This window comes from Eutrema salsugineum, unplaced genomic scaffold (genome assembly GCF_000478725.1).
Source record: "Eutrema salsugineum unplaced genomic scaffold, Eutsalg1_0 scaffold_2, whole genome shotgun sequence".
In the NCBI taxonomy this organism is placed as follows: Eukaryota; Viridiplantae; Streptophyta; class Magnoliopsida; order Brassicales; family Brassicaceae; genus Eutrema; species Eutrema salsugineum.
The window spans coordinates 8,896,266-8,910,248 of record NW_006256829.1 but is presented as its reverse complement, the minus strand read 5'-3'; the positions used below and the strand labels follow the sequence as shown (position 1 = coordinate 8,910,248).

Sequence of the window (13,983 nt, the reverse complement as noted above, 5' to 3'; positions counted from 1 at the left end):
ATATTGGGCTTAAATGTGCCGTTTTTTCTTCTAATTCAGCTATAAAAACCTTAATTCCAAATTAGCTTTAAGCTTGGAACTTGGAAGTAGTTAGAAGGGGAAAATAGGGTATCCCGATCATTCTTCTCTCAAACTCTAAAATCTTGCATTGTAGAGATCTATGGCGACAATTCTGAGACGCAACGACGAGGTAGAGACTCAGCCAAGAAATGAATCTGAAAGATCGTTTGAAGCTGTCGTAGAATCCAACAAAGAAGCAGAGAAATCATCCTCACGTGACAATGAAATTATGTCCAAGGTAATAATGATTCAAACTCTTGTTTGTGTTACACATTTCTTCATATCGTTGTAAATTATCCTCTGATTTATTCCATCGTTCATTCGTACATATATATATTAGAGACTGATCTATAACAACATGATTTTAATGTAAAAATTGTGTTATCAGCAAAGTCACAATCTGACAAGGGAACAGAAGAAAGTGAGAGATAGCTACTTATTCTGCTGTGAAAATTTCTACAGTCTTCCGGAGATGATCAATTACATGAATGAGAATCACGGTTTACCAGAGACAACTGTAACGAATGTTTTCAGGGAACTCTTAAAAGGAAAAAATGCGGAAGCATATCTGAGGGTATCACAGAAAAGATCTCTACAGAGGAGGACTAGTGGAACTGGCGTTGGTTCTTCCACTAAGTAATGCTTTTCAAGAATCAAACCAGAATACCCACTAGAAGATCTACATGTTCAGTAATCGATTTCATTTTGGTTTAATAGTTGCTTGCTTCAGTTGTTATAAGAGCAGCACAACTGGTCATCCTTGTAATGAGGAACTAACTCTTAAATGTTCCCATTTCCCTCGTTTGTAGGAGTCAATGGCTCTATTTTGTTTTTTTTTTGTTTTTCTGCCACTATATAAATGAATGCATAGATAAGCAAATCTAAGTACAAATCAACAAATACAAATACAAGAGTTTTGTAGATCGTTTTGAGGCAGTCGTATAATGGGAAAAAATTGATTGGATCTTATTCTGTTTCACAATTCTAACAACTGCTTAGGTATTGTGTTGGCTTCAGGAGATGTTGTAAGCCATACATTTCCAGTCTAAAAAGGTTACGCACTACACACGCGATCCTGCGTCTAGACCGACTAGCTCATTAAACTGTTAGAGACGTTGAAGTTCAGTCACCTTATGCAGCTTCAAGGAAGTCACGGCACTCAAGGCGCTAGCTTCTTCCCTTATTTTATAATACTGTAAACTTATTCATAGACTATCTAAGTACAGTGTGAAAAGCAAACTTGCTGGTTCAAAAATGTGAAAGTGTTTTAATAAAGCTGTGCAGAGGCTGCGTTTGGGTTACACAGAGAAACAATCGTCTCAAACTGTCAAGCGAGGTGAGTCAAATGAAACCATGTTTTCTCGAAAGCCCTGATGATAATGTCATGATACTCACACGAGTTCAACGAAAGATAACATGCGAGAAGACCTTCGAGGTCTTTCTGTTCCTTCATCTTATTCTCCACGATCATCTCAACCATGGATTCTCTGAAATCTCTCTCCGGATCCACCGAAGTCAAAACTATTGCGAAACTCTCTGCAGCTCCCATGTCTTTTATCGTTCTTCCCTTTGTCTTCTTTCTGACAATCTTCGGAGAATTCGTCCGAATCCTTATCCCTGAAGAACCAGCTTTCGGTTTCTTCAGTTTCTGCTCTGTCCTTGTCTCAAAAGGTGGTTCTTTTACCGTCTCAACCATAACAGGGTTTAAGTTTTCTGACTTTGAAGGATCTTCAGAGACATCATCGAGCTTCCTCACAGAGTACTGGTCGTCCTTGATGTCAACTGAATCCGATTCAGAATCACGAGAAAAGCCATGGTTTTTATCAGAAGGAGATGATAACACAGGATCTGACGAGCTTCCAACGGTGGAATCAGAGACTGCATTTTCAGAGGAGGATGATGATTTAGAGCGATGATTCCGAGAAGAAGTGAGAGAAGCATGAGAGTTGAGAGAGGAGGAAGAGAGCTTGAGCCTAGAGGAAGGCTTGTAAACGGTTTTACGTTTGGTTCTTCTCTTGAAAGAAGGTTTTGGGGATGAAGAAGAAGCTTGAGGAGATGAAGAGAGGCCAAGAGCGTCACGGAGCTTTCTTGTGGAAGAAGGATCGGAGGATGAGAGGTGTTTGGGAGAAGAAGGAATGTGTTTTCTGTTACTTCTGCTCATGCCTTTGAGCTTATAGAGCCATGAGTGAGGCACAATGTCTGAGAATCTGAACTTGTGAGTCCCCATTTTCTGATTCATCTCTTTCATTCCTCAAGGTATTATGAACTCTGTCAAAAACAAAAAAAACAGATAGAAGTAAAAGAGAAACTAAAGGGGATTCAATTTTGGGGTCCAATATCTCTCTATTGGTTTATTCTGTTTTGTCTCTTTCAGAACAGATAACAAAAAGAACAAGAAAAAAAAAAAGAGTGGTTAATCAAAGTAGGTTTAATTTAATTTCGCTCCTTGAAGCATTGAAAAGCAAAGAGGTGGCTTCCATGTCAAGACTAATTCCAAAAACAACAAAGCACTTTCTTTTGAAATAGCAATCATTATCTGTCTGCCCCCCAAATGTCACCTCTCTCCTTCATTCACAATCCATAATCTGTAAAGAAGCAAACAAAAAGAGTTTTCCGAGATATCTAAAAAGTTAACTTAACACTGGTCATGGATCCCACAATTATATGACGTGAACTCCACACTCTCTTATCTAATCAATACTCTAATTAGTATGATGAATTTATCAACAATTCATTCTCCTTCAAGGCTTCAACAATCCATCATAGGCCCAATAATGCTCAATATCACCGCAAACCCAGTAAATAAGGTCAAGCAAAGGCCCAATAAGAGACATTTTGACTCCAAAACCCTCAGATACACAGAGAGAGCATCAAAACAGCTAAACCCTCTAATCCCATTTCTTCCAATTCCAATTATCCAAGCTCCTCTCTGATCGCGGTCGTCGCACAATCCGCAAAGGTTTCACCTTTTCGCCTTGTTTCAACCCATTTATTTCCGTATTCATATTTCTTATAGTTAAGATGATTCTGTTAACCGGTGATGGTTCTGGGTTTTATCCATTTCAGTCTCAGGTAGTCTCTCTCTTGCTCAAGTGCTACACTGATTAATGGCATTAGTGTTTTGTCCCAATTTACAGGTGACTTGGAATCAAGTGTTTCTCTACTTCAGCACTATTATCATAGAATGTCTGTAGATACTGCTTTAGGTCATAAGCTCAAGAAAAGACTGAAACTTTCATCTCTCAACTCTAATTCTTCTTCTAAAAGAAGCAGTAAATCCAGTACTCGCCGAAGTGATGGTGACACAAACCCTCGGAATAGTAGTAAAACTAAGGTTTCGTCTATGAAGAAGAAGAGGGTCTACGCCACTAAGACTGAGCTCAATGAGGATAACCATGTGAACGAAATTCCACGCACAATTTGGGCTGCATCAAAGAGAAACCAACGGTCTACTTCTAGTTTTAAGACCACGAAGGATGCTGCAAAAGCTGCAACAGGTGTGTTTAAAACAAAGTCACCGAGGGGAGATGATGAAAAGCCTATTCGAAAGCAGAGCTACCGGAAGAGAGATGAATTGGATAAAAATGGAGATGTGAGCCGAAGGAAAAGCTTGGATGTGCCGTTATATAAGGCTAAAAGGCAGGGATTTGCAGAGAAGAGAGTCTCGGGCGATGGTTCAGATATTCAGGAGGATCAACCAAGGAAGAGAAAGAGGATACGACTAGATCCCTACGATACCTCGAATAAAAGAATAGATGATGATGTCGTTCTTGATGGTTAGTTCTTTCGTTAGAAAGGAGTATGAGATAGCTTCATTTGCTACATCTCGTTCTTGCTATCCTAACATACTGTTTTTTCCCCCATTTGTTCAGAAGGTCGTAAAGAAAAGAAGAAGAACGATGATGAAAAAAGTGTAGGAATGTCGCAAAATGCACAGTTTCGTGCAATTCAGCCTAGTCAGTCAATCCTTTCCTATGTAGAAGAAAATGTAATTTATATGGCCAGATCTTTGTGGTATCTTACGCTGTATTCATATTTCCATTACCTGGCTCGTAACATACATTTTATGGCAGCTGTTGGGGCGTAGACGCTTGAATGAGCTAAAGAAGGCTGGCTACAACACAGAGCTTCCTGCTCCGTTAGATAATATTCCTCAGTCTACCAGCACAGAGAGAGAGCGTATAGAAGAAAGTGTATGGTCTTATTCCTCATGCTTGTTCTCTAATACCTAAATATAATAGCCTGCCTTTCTAGTCGAGTAAGCTAATTGTGTAATTGCATTTTTGCAGGTATTTAGAAATAAAATGGAATTCTTTGCTGCTGCAAATGTTTCATCGTCATTTCCTCCTCCTCCTGATATACCTGAGATTGCATTTGCAGGTACTGCGTTAAATTGTTATTCCCACCAGGATCACAGAAATATCAACAAAAAAATAACCTTTTTCTGGGAATGCATGTGAAATTACTTTAGTAACACAGAACTTTATTAAAAAGCGGGGATATTTGGTGTCCCAACTTATCAGGAAGGTCGAATGTTGGCAAATCGTCTCTGCTAAATGCCCTTACCAGACAGTGGGGTGTTGTAAGAACATCTGACAAACCAGGACTGACACAGGTATTCCTCTTACTGAGAATCGCTCGCTTGTACGGTTTACATTTTCCTGTAATAACAATGGTTTATTCACTGCAGACCATCAATTTTTTCAATCTTGGTCCGAAGGTTCGCCTTGTTGATTTGCCCGGTTACGGCTTTGCCTTTGCAAAAGATGAAGTTAAGGAAGCCTGGGAAGATCTTGTGAGCATCTGACTCTGACTAGAATTTATAATGTTGATTTTGCATGCTCAGTTTTATGTGTTACTAAGCAGGTCAATGATCCCCTTCTGTTTTAACATCGATCAATGCAGGTAAAGGAATATGTTTCAACAAGAAGTAGTCTTAAACGGGTATGCCTTCTTGTTGACACCAAATGGGGTATGAAGCCTAGAGACCAGGAACTTATTAATCTGATGGAGAGGTAAAATGAATGATGCTGCTCTTAATCTCTGATTGTGTCATGTAGTCAAGTGTCCTTACAGCCGAAACTGAATTGCAGATCGAATACAAAGTATCAGATAGTCTTAACCAAGACAGATGTGGTTTTCCCAATGGACGTGGCACGTCGAGCAATGCAAATCGAAGAGGTCTAGTCACTATGCTCTAAAAGAATACAATGAAGGATAAAAAGACTTATGTTCATCCTCTACTTACACCAACATTTATTTTTGAATTGCAGAAGTTGAAGGCAAACAGGTCAATTGTCCAGCCTCTGGTACGTTTGAATATGATTTAGCAAGTTTGTTTTACTCCTTTATGGCTGCAGAAGAAGGAAGTGGTTAATGTTTAATGATTACAGATGATGGTGAGCTCAAAATCAGGAGCTGGCATAGGAAGCTTAAGAACTGCTCTTGCTAAGATTGCAAAGTTTGCAAAGTTCTAGGTTCTCGAAACAAGAAAACAATACCCAAAGCCAGGTCAGGATTGTCTCGTGCCCCTTTCAATAGTAATAATGATCAAGATGGATCAGATATTTACAGGGAATTACTTGCCTTTGTTCAGTAAAGGCAAAGAAGAATACTTTTCATGGCATAAATTAGGGGAAAAAATGATATGTATATGTGTTGTGGAAGAGAAGTGAGGAAGCCAAAATGTTGAGATAAGGAAGAATGGTGTGAATGGTGTGATGAAGACCCAACTAAGTTAGTGAAAAGTGTCAACAATCACTATGGTTTTTTATTTGTTTACATCTATTTGTATGTCAAAAGCATCACTGAGAGAGCAATGAGCATAATATGTTATGGTCTTTCACGTTCTGACAGAGTAGGTTGCCTAAACCACTTACTTTTTTTTCTTTATTCATAGTTTAATTGAGTCAACCAAAAATAATATTAGGAATTTTAGGATGATTATTTTTCTTCCGGAGAATAATGTCTCCAACGAAAGAAAACCAAAAATTTAACTTCAATATAAAAATAAGTTTAATAATGATGTCTATGGTCATTAGGTGTAGATTGAAAATGAAATTCGAGATAACTTTAGGGAGTGGCCTACCTAATTTGACACTTCTTCAACCGCACCCTTTGAATTTTTCTCATCTTTCCTCTTTCTCTCTCTTTTTTTTGGCCTTTTTTTTCCCTCGTCACCTCTCTCTCTTAGTCTCTTCTTCATCAACTCCTCTTTGTCTCTCTCTCTCTCTCCTCATTGCATTCATCAACTGGAGAAAGCAAAATCAAGAGAGGAAGAAGGAAGGAGATGTGTCCGTTAAGGCTGATCCTTATATTCTTGTCGGCGACTCTTGCTGGGTTCTTTGTTCTCAAGAAGCTCAACTCTCCCTCCGACGACCCTCTCGCCGACCCTCTCACCGACGCTGATCCCTCCGACTCCGACTCCGATTCCAAATTCTCTAAGGTTTCTTCTTCTTCTTTTTCCTCCGATCTTCATTCTCGCCATTTGGGATTAAGGGGTTTTCTTTTCTCATTTTCTGGGCTCAGGTGGGAATGGCAATGAAGTCTGGATTTTGGACATGCGTTGACATGGCAAGTGGCCGCTATCTCTGGAACCATCTCTGTTCCAATTCGGACCGCTCTTCTTAAGTTTTTCTTACTTTCGCTCTCTCTTCATTGCCCGTAACTGTCTAATTGTTCTAATGGACAACAACAAATCGCATATTGTCTCTGTACTATATAATAGATCTCGTCTTCACTACCAAATCTCAATAAAAGTCGAGTCTTTTCCCCTGTTCCTAGCTCTCTGTATAGCTGAATTCCTTGGTGAATCGAGCAGAGGATGCCAAAGTTTTTGTTCTCAATTGTTGGACACTCTTTCCTGTTATGATATAAGTGCAAGCAATTAAATTTCTCTTACTCTCAAGTCTTGGCTTTGAGTTCTGAAAAACAACTTTAAATTATGCAGGATTTTTCCTTTCTTTTAACAAACGAAACATGTAAAATGTAAGGAACTCCATATACGTTTAATATCGGTGTTAAAGAAAATTCAAAATTTGAACAATAAACAAAATCCAAAACTACAAAGGTTCTTCCTGTTGTTCTGTCTCTTGCTGTGGAGCAGGCAGTAGCTGCTGCTCCTCTATGTCAGTCTGCCAAACCCAAACAATATCTGCCAGGGCAGGCCTAAGATCCTCTGCCACTAATTTCTGATACTCCAGAGTATCTCCATTGGATTTCTTCACTTCCACCATATGAAACGTTGGCGTCACTTGGAATATCTCTGCATCCATCGACAGGATTCCTTTTCTTCCCTCCTTTAAACTTTCCAGTTTGAACAAACCTGCTTCCCGCTTTCTTATGCTCAGTTTTAACCGTTGCGCTACCTCCTCCAGCTTAGATATGATCACTGAAGCAGGTTTTTGAGATGTGAATCTAGATTCTCGCTTGTCATACAAATCTCCAAACAGCCCTGCCAGATCAAACCCAGCAGACAAGGCAATTATGTCAAAAGCGTTCAAATTTGTAGGCTGGTCTGTGTGGTTTTCCTCCGTGACCCTGTCTCCGTTCTCACTGGGACCAGCAGCACCAGCTTCCACGGAGTTCGTCTCATTGACTCGTTTCTCCATCTTTTTCTGTTTCATGTGTAAACCTTTTCTGAACCAAGAACTCTCCCTGATTTTTGCGATAGCGATTCTAGTTTCAGGGTTAGGGTCCAGCATCTTACACAACAGCCTCCGTACTTCTGGCGGGAACCAACTTGGGGCCTTAAACTCAGCTCTTCCTATCTTCCTGTACATCTCCATCAGATTAGAATCATGAAAAGGGAGATAGCCAGCCAACAGAACAAACAAAACCACCCCACAAGACCAAATATCTGCTTTTGTGCCATCATATCCTTTTCGATTGATCACTTCAGGAGCAACATATGCAGGAGTACCACAAGTAGTGTGAAGGAGACCATCTTGGCGCTTGCAGTCAGCAAGAGCACTCAACCCGAAATCAGATACCTTGAGATTCTCATTGTCATCCAGCAGCAGATTCTCTGGCTTTATGTCGCGATGATACACTTGCCGGCTGTGGCAAAAATCAACCGCGTTGATAAGCTGATAAAAGTACTTCCAAGCAATATCATCTCTCAACTTCCCTTTGGCAACCTTGTTGAAGAGCTCTCCACCTTTACAGTACTCCATCACAAAGTAGATCCTTGTTTTTGTTGCCATGACCTCGTATAGCTCCACCACGTGAGGGTGTTTAGCAATCCTCATAACAGATATCTCTCGCTTGATCTGCTCCATAAGCCCAACTTTCAAAACCTTTTCCTTGTCGATCATCTTGATAGCAACACTCTGGTTAGTATGAACACTCCTTCCATAATACACCTTGGCAAAAGTACCTTGACCCAATAACCTCCCAACCTCATATTTATCGGTCAAAACACTTGGCTTATTTTCCATCTAATCTACAAAGTCAAGCAGGCAGCAAAAAGAAACACTAGTTGGTCCAGCTAGCTCAGAGTTTGTGCTAGCTCATGAGTCATGACCTCATGAGCTCGTGAAACGAATGGCCTAGTGATAATAAGACACATCTTTCAGCATTTCTGAGCTTCTTTGTAGGAAAGAGAGTTCCGAGTGGATTGGCAGAGCGGTATGATCACACACCTCAGAAACTTGGCGGAATCAGAGCCTGTGAAAAAATAAAAATGAATGAAACAAAGCAATGAGATCTCACTTCTGCCACAATCAGTGAACATTGCTCACAGAAATGAGAAATTTTGTATCTTTTCCAGAGGGTTAAAAGGAAAAAGCTGATTTTTTTTCAAAGAAGAACGAGGATGCTAGAAAGAAAAAGGATTATCGATCACGAGTCGAAAACACAATCCACAAAAACTCCCAACACTAAAGCCCTAAACCAGAGCCGATCATTCTGGTTTACCTTCCTCCCCACCCAATAACCGCATTTCCTCTATATGAAGAACAAAATCATAGATCGGCAATCAGAAAAACCTAAAATCCAACATGTAATCGAAAATTAATTCGCGCGGAGAAAACAATAAACAGAAGAATTCCCCAGTAAAAATATGATAACAAAAATAAAACAATCACCGATGATGAAGGGGATTCTAGGAATGAAACCGAGATCTCGAATAAGACAAGCAGATCTCTCTTTCCGCCCTTGAGTCCTTACCAGCGGCTCCTTCTCTTCCTTCCTTATTTCTCTCTGCCTTTGACTAAGACAGAGAAAAAACCAAAAAAAAAAAAGAAAAAAAGGAAGAAGAAGAAGAAGAAGGGATGAAAAATGAAGTTAAACGTCATTGGCGGTCCACGCACATAAAAATCTAATGGTTAATTACGAAGAGAGAAGGCCACTTGTTCCTCTGTGCCATTCTCCACCTTATGAATTGTCACGACCTTTACACTTGTCCTCTCATTCGCCAATTTGTTTTTCATCTAACGGCTCTCGTTTTGCCACCATATTTTAATTAAATATTTTTTTTTAACGTCATTTTAATTAAATATCTATCTGATGTAACCAAAATTACGAATTCTTTTTTTTTTAATTATACGACGAATTCTTTATAGGGGAGTATACTTGATTGGGAGAATGATTGCGTTTTAGAACGAATCATCTGCACAGTGGCAATGAGAAGAGACGAAAACGTAAAATGAAAACTACATAGCTACAAAGTTTTATTCTGCTCACTATTACCTTGTGTATTTAATAAACAGTTGACGAAGAACACAGAACAAAAAAAAAACATAAAATACAGTTGACGAACGATAGGTGGTTGTATGACTGAGCCCAATGGGCTTCATATACCAAGAGATTCAATTGGGCCTGCGACAGTTGTTGCGGATCTGACCATTGGATCCGGTGAGGGGGCTGATATCACCCATCTTAATCATAGCTCTTACAAAGTCGCGGTAAAAAGCTTTGAGACTGTAGCCGTAGGCTACAACGAGCGAGTCAGTGGAGCCGCCATTGAAAAGGACTTGATCTGAAGTGAGCAGACCCCTGTGTTTGAGAAGCTGCTTGTAGTAGCTGAGGTCGAACCTTCCAGGTGAACGAGGGTCAAGAGCAGCTTCGTTGTTGTCTCCCGAGCCAGAGGCAGCGGGACAGCTCATCTGTCTGGACAAGGCGAAAGAAAGGTCTATGTTACTTGCGTTGTGGATACGGTTCCTGAAGGTGACACACCTGGCTTGTCCAATGGTGTGCGCACCAGAGAGAGCGACCATGTCGCGTGTGGACAAGCCTTTTGCTTTAAAACGGTTGATGAGATTGTTGAGAGTAGAGGTCGGAGGTGGGATGACGCCTGAGTTGGCGTCCGAAAAGCTGGCCTTCGTGGAGTCTCGTCTCCCAAGTTTCACGCCCCACTTGGGCCCACCCAGCTGCTTAGTTCAAAAGGTGTAATTTATTAGTAAGATAATTATATGTATGGAGATACTTTCGCGTACACTGTCTATATACACAAGTTATCTAGAGAGCATGTATGTAGAATAAGGTCAAGTTCGTGGTTACAAGCTACTGTTTATGGTCACCTTCCCAAATTAGATTATGTTTGTTTTGCTTATGTCTTATTTCCTATTTCAAAGTTTATAAATAGAGTCGTCGTCAAAAATAGTTTAAATACATTTGAAACAAAAAGTCAATAAGATTGTTTGGAAATAAATGTTGGTAAATAAAGAAGATAATTTTTTTTTTTTTAAATGTTGGTATAACTAAGCAGAGGATGAACACACTTAAAATTCTTGCTTTGGACGTCATTTATTATTTTTGAACCGGTCCGATATTATAATGTATAGTTTGTCGTCTCAAATTACCCTAAAATATGGAAAATATGTGAAATAAGTAAATTTGAGGTTGCGAACTCGTTAGAATGTTCTATTTATTTGGGAATGCGCTAAAGAAAAACGATGTTATTCGAAATTAGAAGTAAAGGTAGAGAGGTGCTAACGAGGAGGACAGAGTCACGAGCAGTGATGGCGAGAATGTCTGCGCATGAGACGACGCCAGGACAGAGTCTCTCAACCTTGGACTTGATTCTGTCGATCACTTCGAATCCCCTCACAGAGTTATTGTTTGGTCCTGCGGTTTTCTCTCCCACAAATGAGGAAGTGTCGTCCAGCAATATGGATCCGTCACACCCCTGTAATATAAACCATTTCCGACCAATTAATTACTTCTTTTTTTTGAAATTTCCTGGAGTAATTCATGGGAACATATACCATGCATGTTTCATTCAAAAAAGAAAATAGAAAAAGAAAAAAAGAAGAGTTACGTTTACGAAACAGTCGTGGAAAAACAAACGGAGGAGAGAAGCAGCCATGCGACGCTCTTTGGCAACCGCATGCTGCACGACCCGTCTCACCGCTGGGAACAGTGAGGGACAGCTTTCCGAGTAGAAGTCTCTGCTCAGCTTGGCCTCGCTGTAACCACAGCTCCACATTGTCATCATCATCAACACCACCATTAATAGCATACTTCCCTGCTTATTATTGTATTCCATGATATGATTCTCTCTTTTGCTTTCTATCTTTATTTGTTGTTTTGGAGCTGTGGTTTAGAAAGTATTCCACAGGCTGAGGGCTTTTTTTATAGAGGGTTACTTACTCACACACGTAGGGTGTTCTTTTTTTTTTTTTTTTTTGTTACGGATAAAAAAGTTTTCTTCTCAAATATCCAGTCTTTTTCATTTTCTAACAAACACAAACACATCAATAATAGTACTGGGTCATGATCCTTACGCGGCCACCTTAATTTACCAAATTCATGCTTTCATTTCCCTTTTTTCCTGCATACATTTTTCTTTTTCTTTTTTTTTACCAATCATATATGTCTATAAAAATTAGAGGAATCTCTATAATTATCATTATGCATGTATCACGTTTTAATTTACGCATGCTTTATTACCCTTATAATTAATATAATATCCCCAACCACCATACAAAATTTGCGATATATGTAATATATACACCAATGTACATCTTTTCTATGAATTCCAGGTCGAAAATAAATTAGCTCCTAAGATAATATAGAGGCTATGGATTAATCCACATGTTAAACCTGCGTTGAAAATCATAAATATTCACAAGATACTGTGGACTTCATCCAATCCGAAAACAATTTGATCCAAAATTTTATGTCTTATATACATTATATTACGGTCTATTTTGTCTCCGAATCAAAATTCTGAACATATTTTTTTCAATGATAGTTGGGTCATATATTGAATTCAGGTTAGACTGATTGTAAGTGAAATCCATATTGTTTCGCATTAACTTGCCGTGTGTTGGGTTTTCAATGTCATGATAAGTTAATGAGAATAAAACATAAAATGAGTTGTAAATTATGTATTAGACTCATAAAAATGAAGTTACAAACTATATGTACCTCAAATATAAGTGAAAATTCAATTATTTGTCAACATAAATTAAAGGATCTGATCGAGAGAATGTGAGGGCACATAGGTCATATGATTGGGAGAAGATGAGTTAGGCAGAAACAGCTGACCTTCCATGCATGCAACCACGACATTCTCAGCCCTTCACGTTTCGTTTTCTATCATATATACGTATAAATTAATAGGTAAACACAAAAGTCTAGAGGATTAGTTTATTCAAATATAAATCTTGTTCACAAGTATTACTTTACTCCAGCAAGTATATTGTTATATACTTACCAAACCTAGAAAATAATAGATGCCTAACACCACGCCTAGATTAACCGTTAGAATAATAGACAGTTATCTTAACTTCACCTAAACAATATTTTTTGCTCTGACTTTAATTTATATAATATATAAAATTTATCGTTTGAGACTTTGAGGCTGCCACACCCAACAAATGAGAGAAAATAAATATTGACTATGGTGCAAGTGCAACTATATATATATGACACATTGTTTAAAAAGTTAATTAAACAGATGAGAAACTAGAAAGCTAAAAACCGAATAATATCATGTAGTTGATATTACTGTGACAAAATCAATGATCTACGTATGCAACTCATCAAATCCAAGGTAAAAACCTCAAAAGTTTGACCAAGTCACGAGGGAGAAATAAGCTATTTGGCGCTTGCTGAAAAGTATGAAGTTGTATTTTCAAAGATTGGGGAGATAAACAGTTTTCTTACAAGAAAACAAAAAAAAAAAAGAAGAAGAAAGTGATAGTGAGAGGTTAACAAACAAACTATTATTAGGTGGAGTGGTCTATCAGACCATCACTTACTGTACCCGTCTACGTTTTCATCCTCTCCCAATTACCTAGCTAGTTCAAGCATATAAGAAGACAAAAAAACATATTTATTATTTCACGTGGATTTTTGAAAAATTGGAACCACGAATATTGTATATTTCGTAAAGGATTTTCGTTTGGGTATAAGTGAGGTCCGCGTTTTAGGATTAACTTTGGTTGAGTGTTTGTTTCTTCTTATATTTGGTAGATCGAGTTTGTAAACCTTTTAATATCTTTCTAAATTTATAAGTTTGTCATAGAAATTGATTAATTAAATCTCTTAAATGATTGAAGGGATTATAATACTGTTTGCAATGTATTGACTCCATATATGGAATACTATGGTTTTCGAAAACAATAGGTAGTTTGGGAGAGAAACATTCATGAAATCTCGGTGTAAGTAATTAGAATTTCAATGAATAGCCTACACTCTTTAATCTTGTTCATTTCCTTAGTTACTTGCATTTTTGTCGTCCGGCTGCTTTTGATGTGTCTTGATTCTAAATCAAGCGACATGTTTAAATCTCAAAAAAAACATCTGGATGATGGTAAACTCTTACAAACATGACGAGGAAAGTAGTACTTTTCGTTTGGGAATCCCATTAATTAGATTCGAAAATCTCCTCTGACCAAAAAAAGAAAAAAAAAGAAAAAAGAATTGAACTATTGAAGTTCTACTAAACGTACGTACCACACGAATAATTAATGG

At 38.4% G+C, this 13,983-nt stretch overlaps 6 protein-coding genes across 9 annotated transcripts; 3 read left to right on the top strand and 3 right to left on the bottom strand.

The window, feature by feature from the left end:
- On the top strand, window positions 1-737 carry LOC18018065. The gene is made up of 2 exons (XM_006401030.2): window positions 1-298; window positions 449-737. The coding sequence occupies exons 1-2, from the start codon at window positions 161-163 to the stop codon at window positions 698-700; spliced, it is 390 nt and encodes a 129-aa protein (XP_006401093.2). The 5' UTR covers window positions 1-160; the 3' UTR covers window positions 701-737.
- Window positions 738-1,387: 650 nt separating this feature from the next.
- On the bottom strand, window positions 1,388-2,308 carry LOC18018064 (transcription repressor OFP3). The gene has a single exon (XM_006401029.2). The coding sequence runs from the start codon at window positions 2,306-2,308 to the stop codon at window positions 1,388-1,390; it is 921 nt and encodes a 306-aa protein (XP_006401092.2).
- A 625-nt stretch (window positions 2,309-2,933) lies between these two features.
- On the top strand, window positions 2,934-5,922 carry LOC18018063. 3 transcript variants are annotated; one of them, XM_024155958.1, is made up of 12 exons: window positions 2,934-3,019; window positions 3,198-3,836; window positions 3,936-4,048; window positions 4,134-4,253; window positions 4,350-4,440; window positions 4,584-4,675; window positions 4,751-4,855; window positions 4,966-5,075; window positions 5,154-5,241; window positions 5,334-5,369; window positions 5,454-5,571; window positions 5,657-5,922. In XM_024155958.1, the coding sequence occupies exons 2-11, from the start codon at window positions 3,245-3,247 to the stop codon at window positions 5,535-5,537; spliced, it is 1,431 nt and encodes a 476-aa protein (XP_024011726.1). In that variant the 5' UTR covers window positions 2,934-3,019; window positions 3,198-3,244; the 3' UTR covers window positions 5,538-5,571; window positions 5,657-5,922. The 3 variants fall into 3 exon arrangements, with proteins under 3 accessions (XP_024011726.1, XP_024011724.1, XP_024011725.1); XM_024155956.1 differs by having other exon boundaries at window positions 3,933-4,048; XM_024155957.1 differs by lacking the exon at window positions 2,934-3,019 and having other exon boundaries at window positions 3,179-3,836; window positions 3,933-4,048.
- Window positions 5,923-6,139: 217 nt separating this feature from the next.
- Window positions 6,140-6,960, top strand: LOC18018062. The gene is made up of 2 exons (XM_006401027.2): window positions 6,140-6,505; window positions 6,589-6,960. The coding sequence occupies exons 1-2, from the start codon at window positions 6,350-6,352 to the stop codon at window positions 6,688-6,690; spliced, it is 258 nt and encodes an 85-aa protein (XP_006401090.1). The 5' UTR covers window positions 6,140-6,349; the 3' UTR covers window positions 6,691-6,960.
- A 35-nt stretch (window positions 6,961-6,995) lies between these two features.
- Window positions 6,996-9,358, bottom strand: LOC18018061 (CBL-interacting serine/threonine-protein kinase 10). 2 transcript variants are annotated; one of them, XM_024155959.1, is made up of 3 exons: window positions 9,147-9,302; window positions 8,977-9,047; window positions 6,996-8,727 (listed from the first exon to the last, which is right to left on the bottom strand). In XM_024155959.1, exon 3 carries the CDS (start codon window positions 8,496-8,498, stop codon window positions 7,122-7,124), a length of 1,377 nt encoding a protein of 458 aa, XP_024011727.1. In that variant the 5' UTR covers window positions 8,499-8,727; window positions 8,977-9,047; window positions 9,147-9,302; the 3' UTR covers window positions 6,996-7,121. The 2 variants fall into 2 exon arrangements, with proteins under 2 accessions (XP_024011727.1, XP_006401088.1); XM_006401025.2 differs by lacking the exon at window positions 8,977-9,047 and having other exon boundaries at window positions 9,147-9,358.
- A 429-nt stretch (window positions 9,359-9,787) lies between these two features.
- Window positions 9,788-11,585, bottom strand: LOC18018060 (peroxidase 67). Its single transcript, XM_006401023.2, has 3 exons — window positions 11,321-11,585; window positions 10,997-11,188; window positions 9,788-10,430 (listed from the first exon to the last, which is right to left on the bottom strand). The coding sequence occupies exons 1-3, from the start codon at window positions 11,546-11,548 to the stop codon at window positions 9,870-9,872; spliced, it is 981 nt and encodes a 326-aa protein (XP_006401086.1). The 5' UTR covers window positions 11,549-11,585; the 3' UTR covers window positions 9,788-9,869.
- Window positions 11,586-13,983: the final 2,398 nt, after the last annotated feature.

What these genes read in the sequence shown, in the direction of transcription:
- LOC18018065 (XM_006401030.2), top strand. Translation starts at nt 161, where the DNA reads ATGGCGACAATTCTGAGACGCAACGACGAGGTAGAGACTCAGCCAAGA. An exon ending in ACAATGAAATTATGTCCAAG is followed by an intron (nt 299 to 448) that starts GTAATAATGATT and finishes TTGTGTTATCAG; the next exon opens with CAAAGTCACAATCTGACAAG.
- LOC18018064 (XM_006401029.2), bottom strand. Translation starts at nt 2,308, where the DNA reads ATGAAAGAGATGAATCAGAAAATGGGGACTCACAAGTTCAGATTCTCA.
- LOC18018060 (XM_006401023.2), bottom strand. Translation starts at nt 11,548, where the DNA reads ATGGAATACAATAATAAGCAGGGAAGTATGCTATTAATGGTGGTGTTG. An exon ending in TCCACGACTGTTTCGTAAAC is followed by an intron (nt 11,189 to 11,320) that starts GTAACTCTTCTT and finishes TTTATATTACAG; the next exon opens with GGGTGTGACGGATCCATATT. An exon ending in CTCGTGACTCTGTCCTCCTC is followed by an intron (nt 10,431 to 10,996) that starts GTTAGCACCTCT and finishes TGAACTAAGCAG; the next exon opens with CTGGGTGGGCCCAAGTGGGG.
- LOC18018061 (XM_006401025.2), bottom strand. Translation starts at nt 8,498, where the DNA reads ATGGAAAATAAGCCAAGTGTTTTGACCGATAAATATGAGGTTGGGAGG.
- LOC18018063 (XM_024155956.1), top strand. Translation starts at nt 3,245, where the DNA reads ATGTCTGTAGATACTGCTTTAGGTCATAAGCTCAAGAAAAGACTGAAA. An exon ending in TTTCCTATGTAGAAGAAAAT is followed by an intron (nt 4,049 to 4,133) that starts GTAATTTATATG and finishes ATTTTATGGCAG; the next exon opens with CTGTTGGGGCGTAGACGCTT. An exon ending in AGGAAGCCTGGGAAGATCTT is followed by an intron (nt 4,856 to 4,965) that starts GTGAGCATCTGA and finishes CGATCAATGCAG; the next exon opens with GTAAAGGAATATGTTTCAAC.
- LOC18018062 (XM_006401027.2), top strand. Translation starts at nt 6,350, where the DNA reads ATGTGTCCGTTAAGGCTGATCCTTATATTCTTGTCGGCGACTCTTGCT. An exon ending in CCGATTCCAAATTCTCTAAG is followed by an intron (nt 6,506 to 6,588) that starts GTTTCTTCTTCT and finishes TTCTGGGCTCAG; the next exon opens with GTGGGAATGGCAATGAAGTC.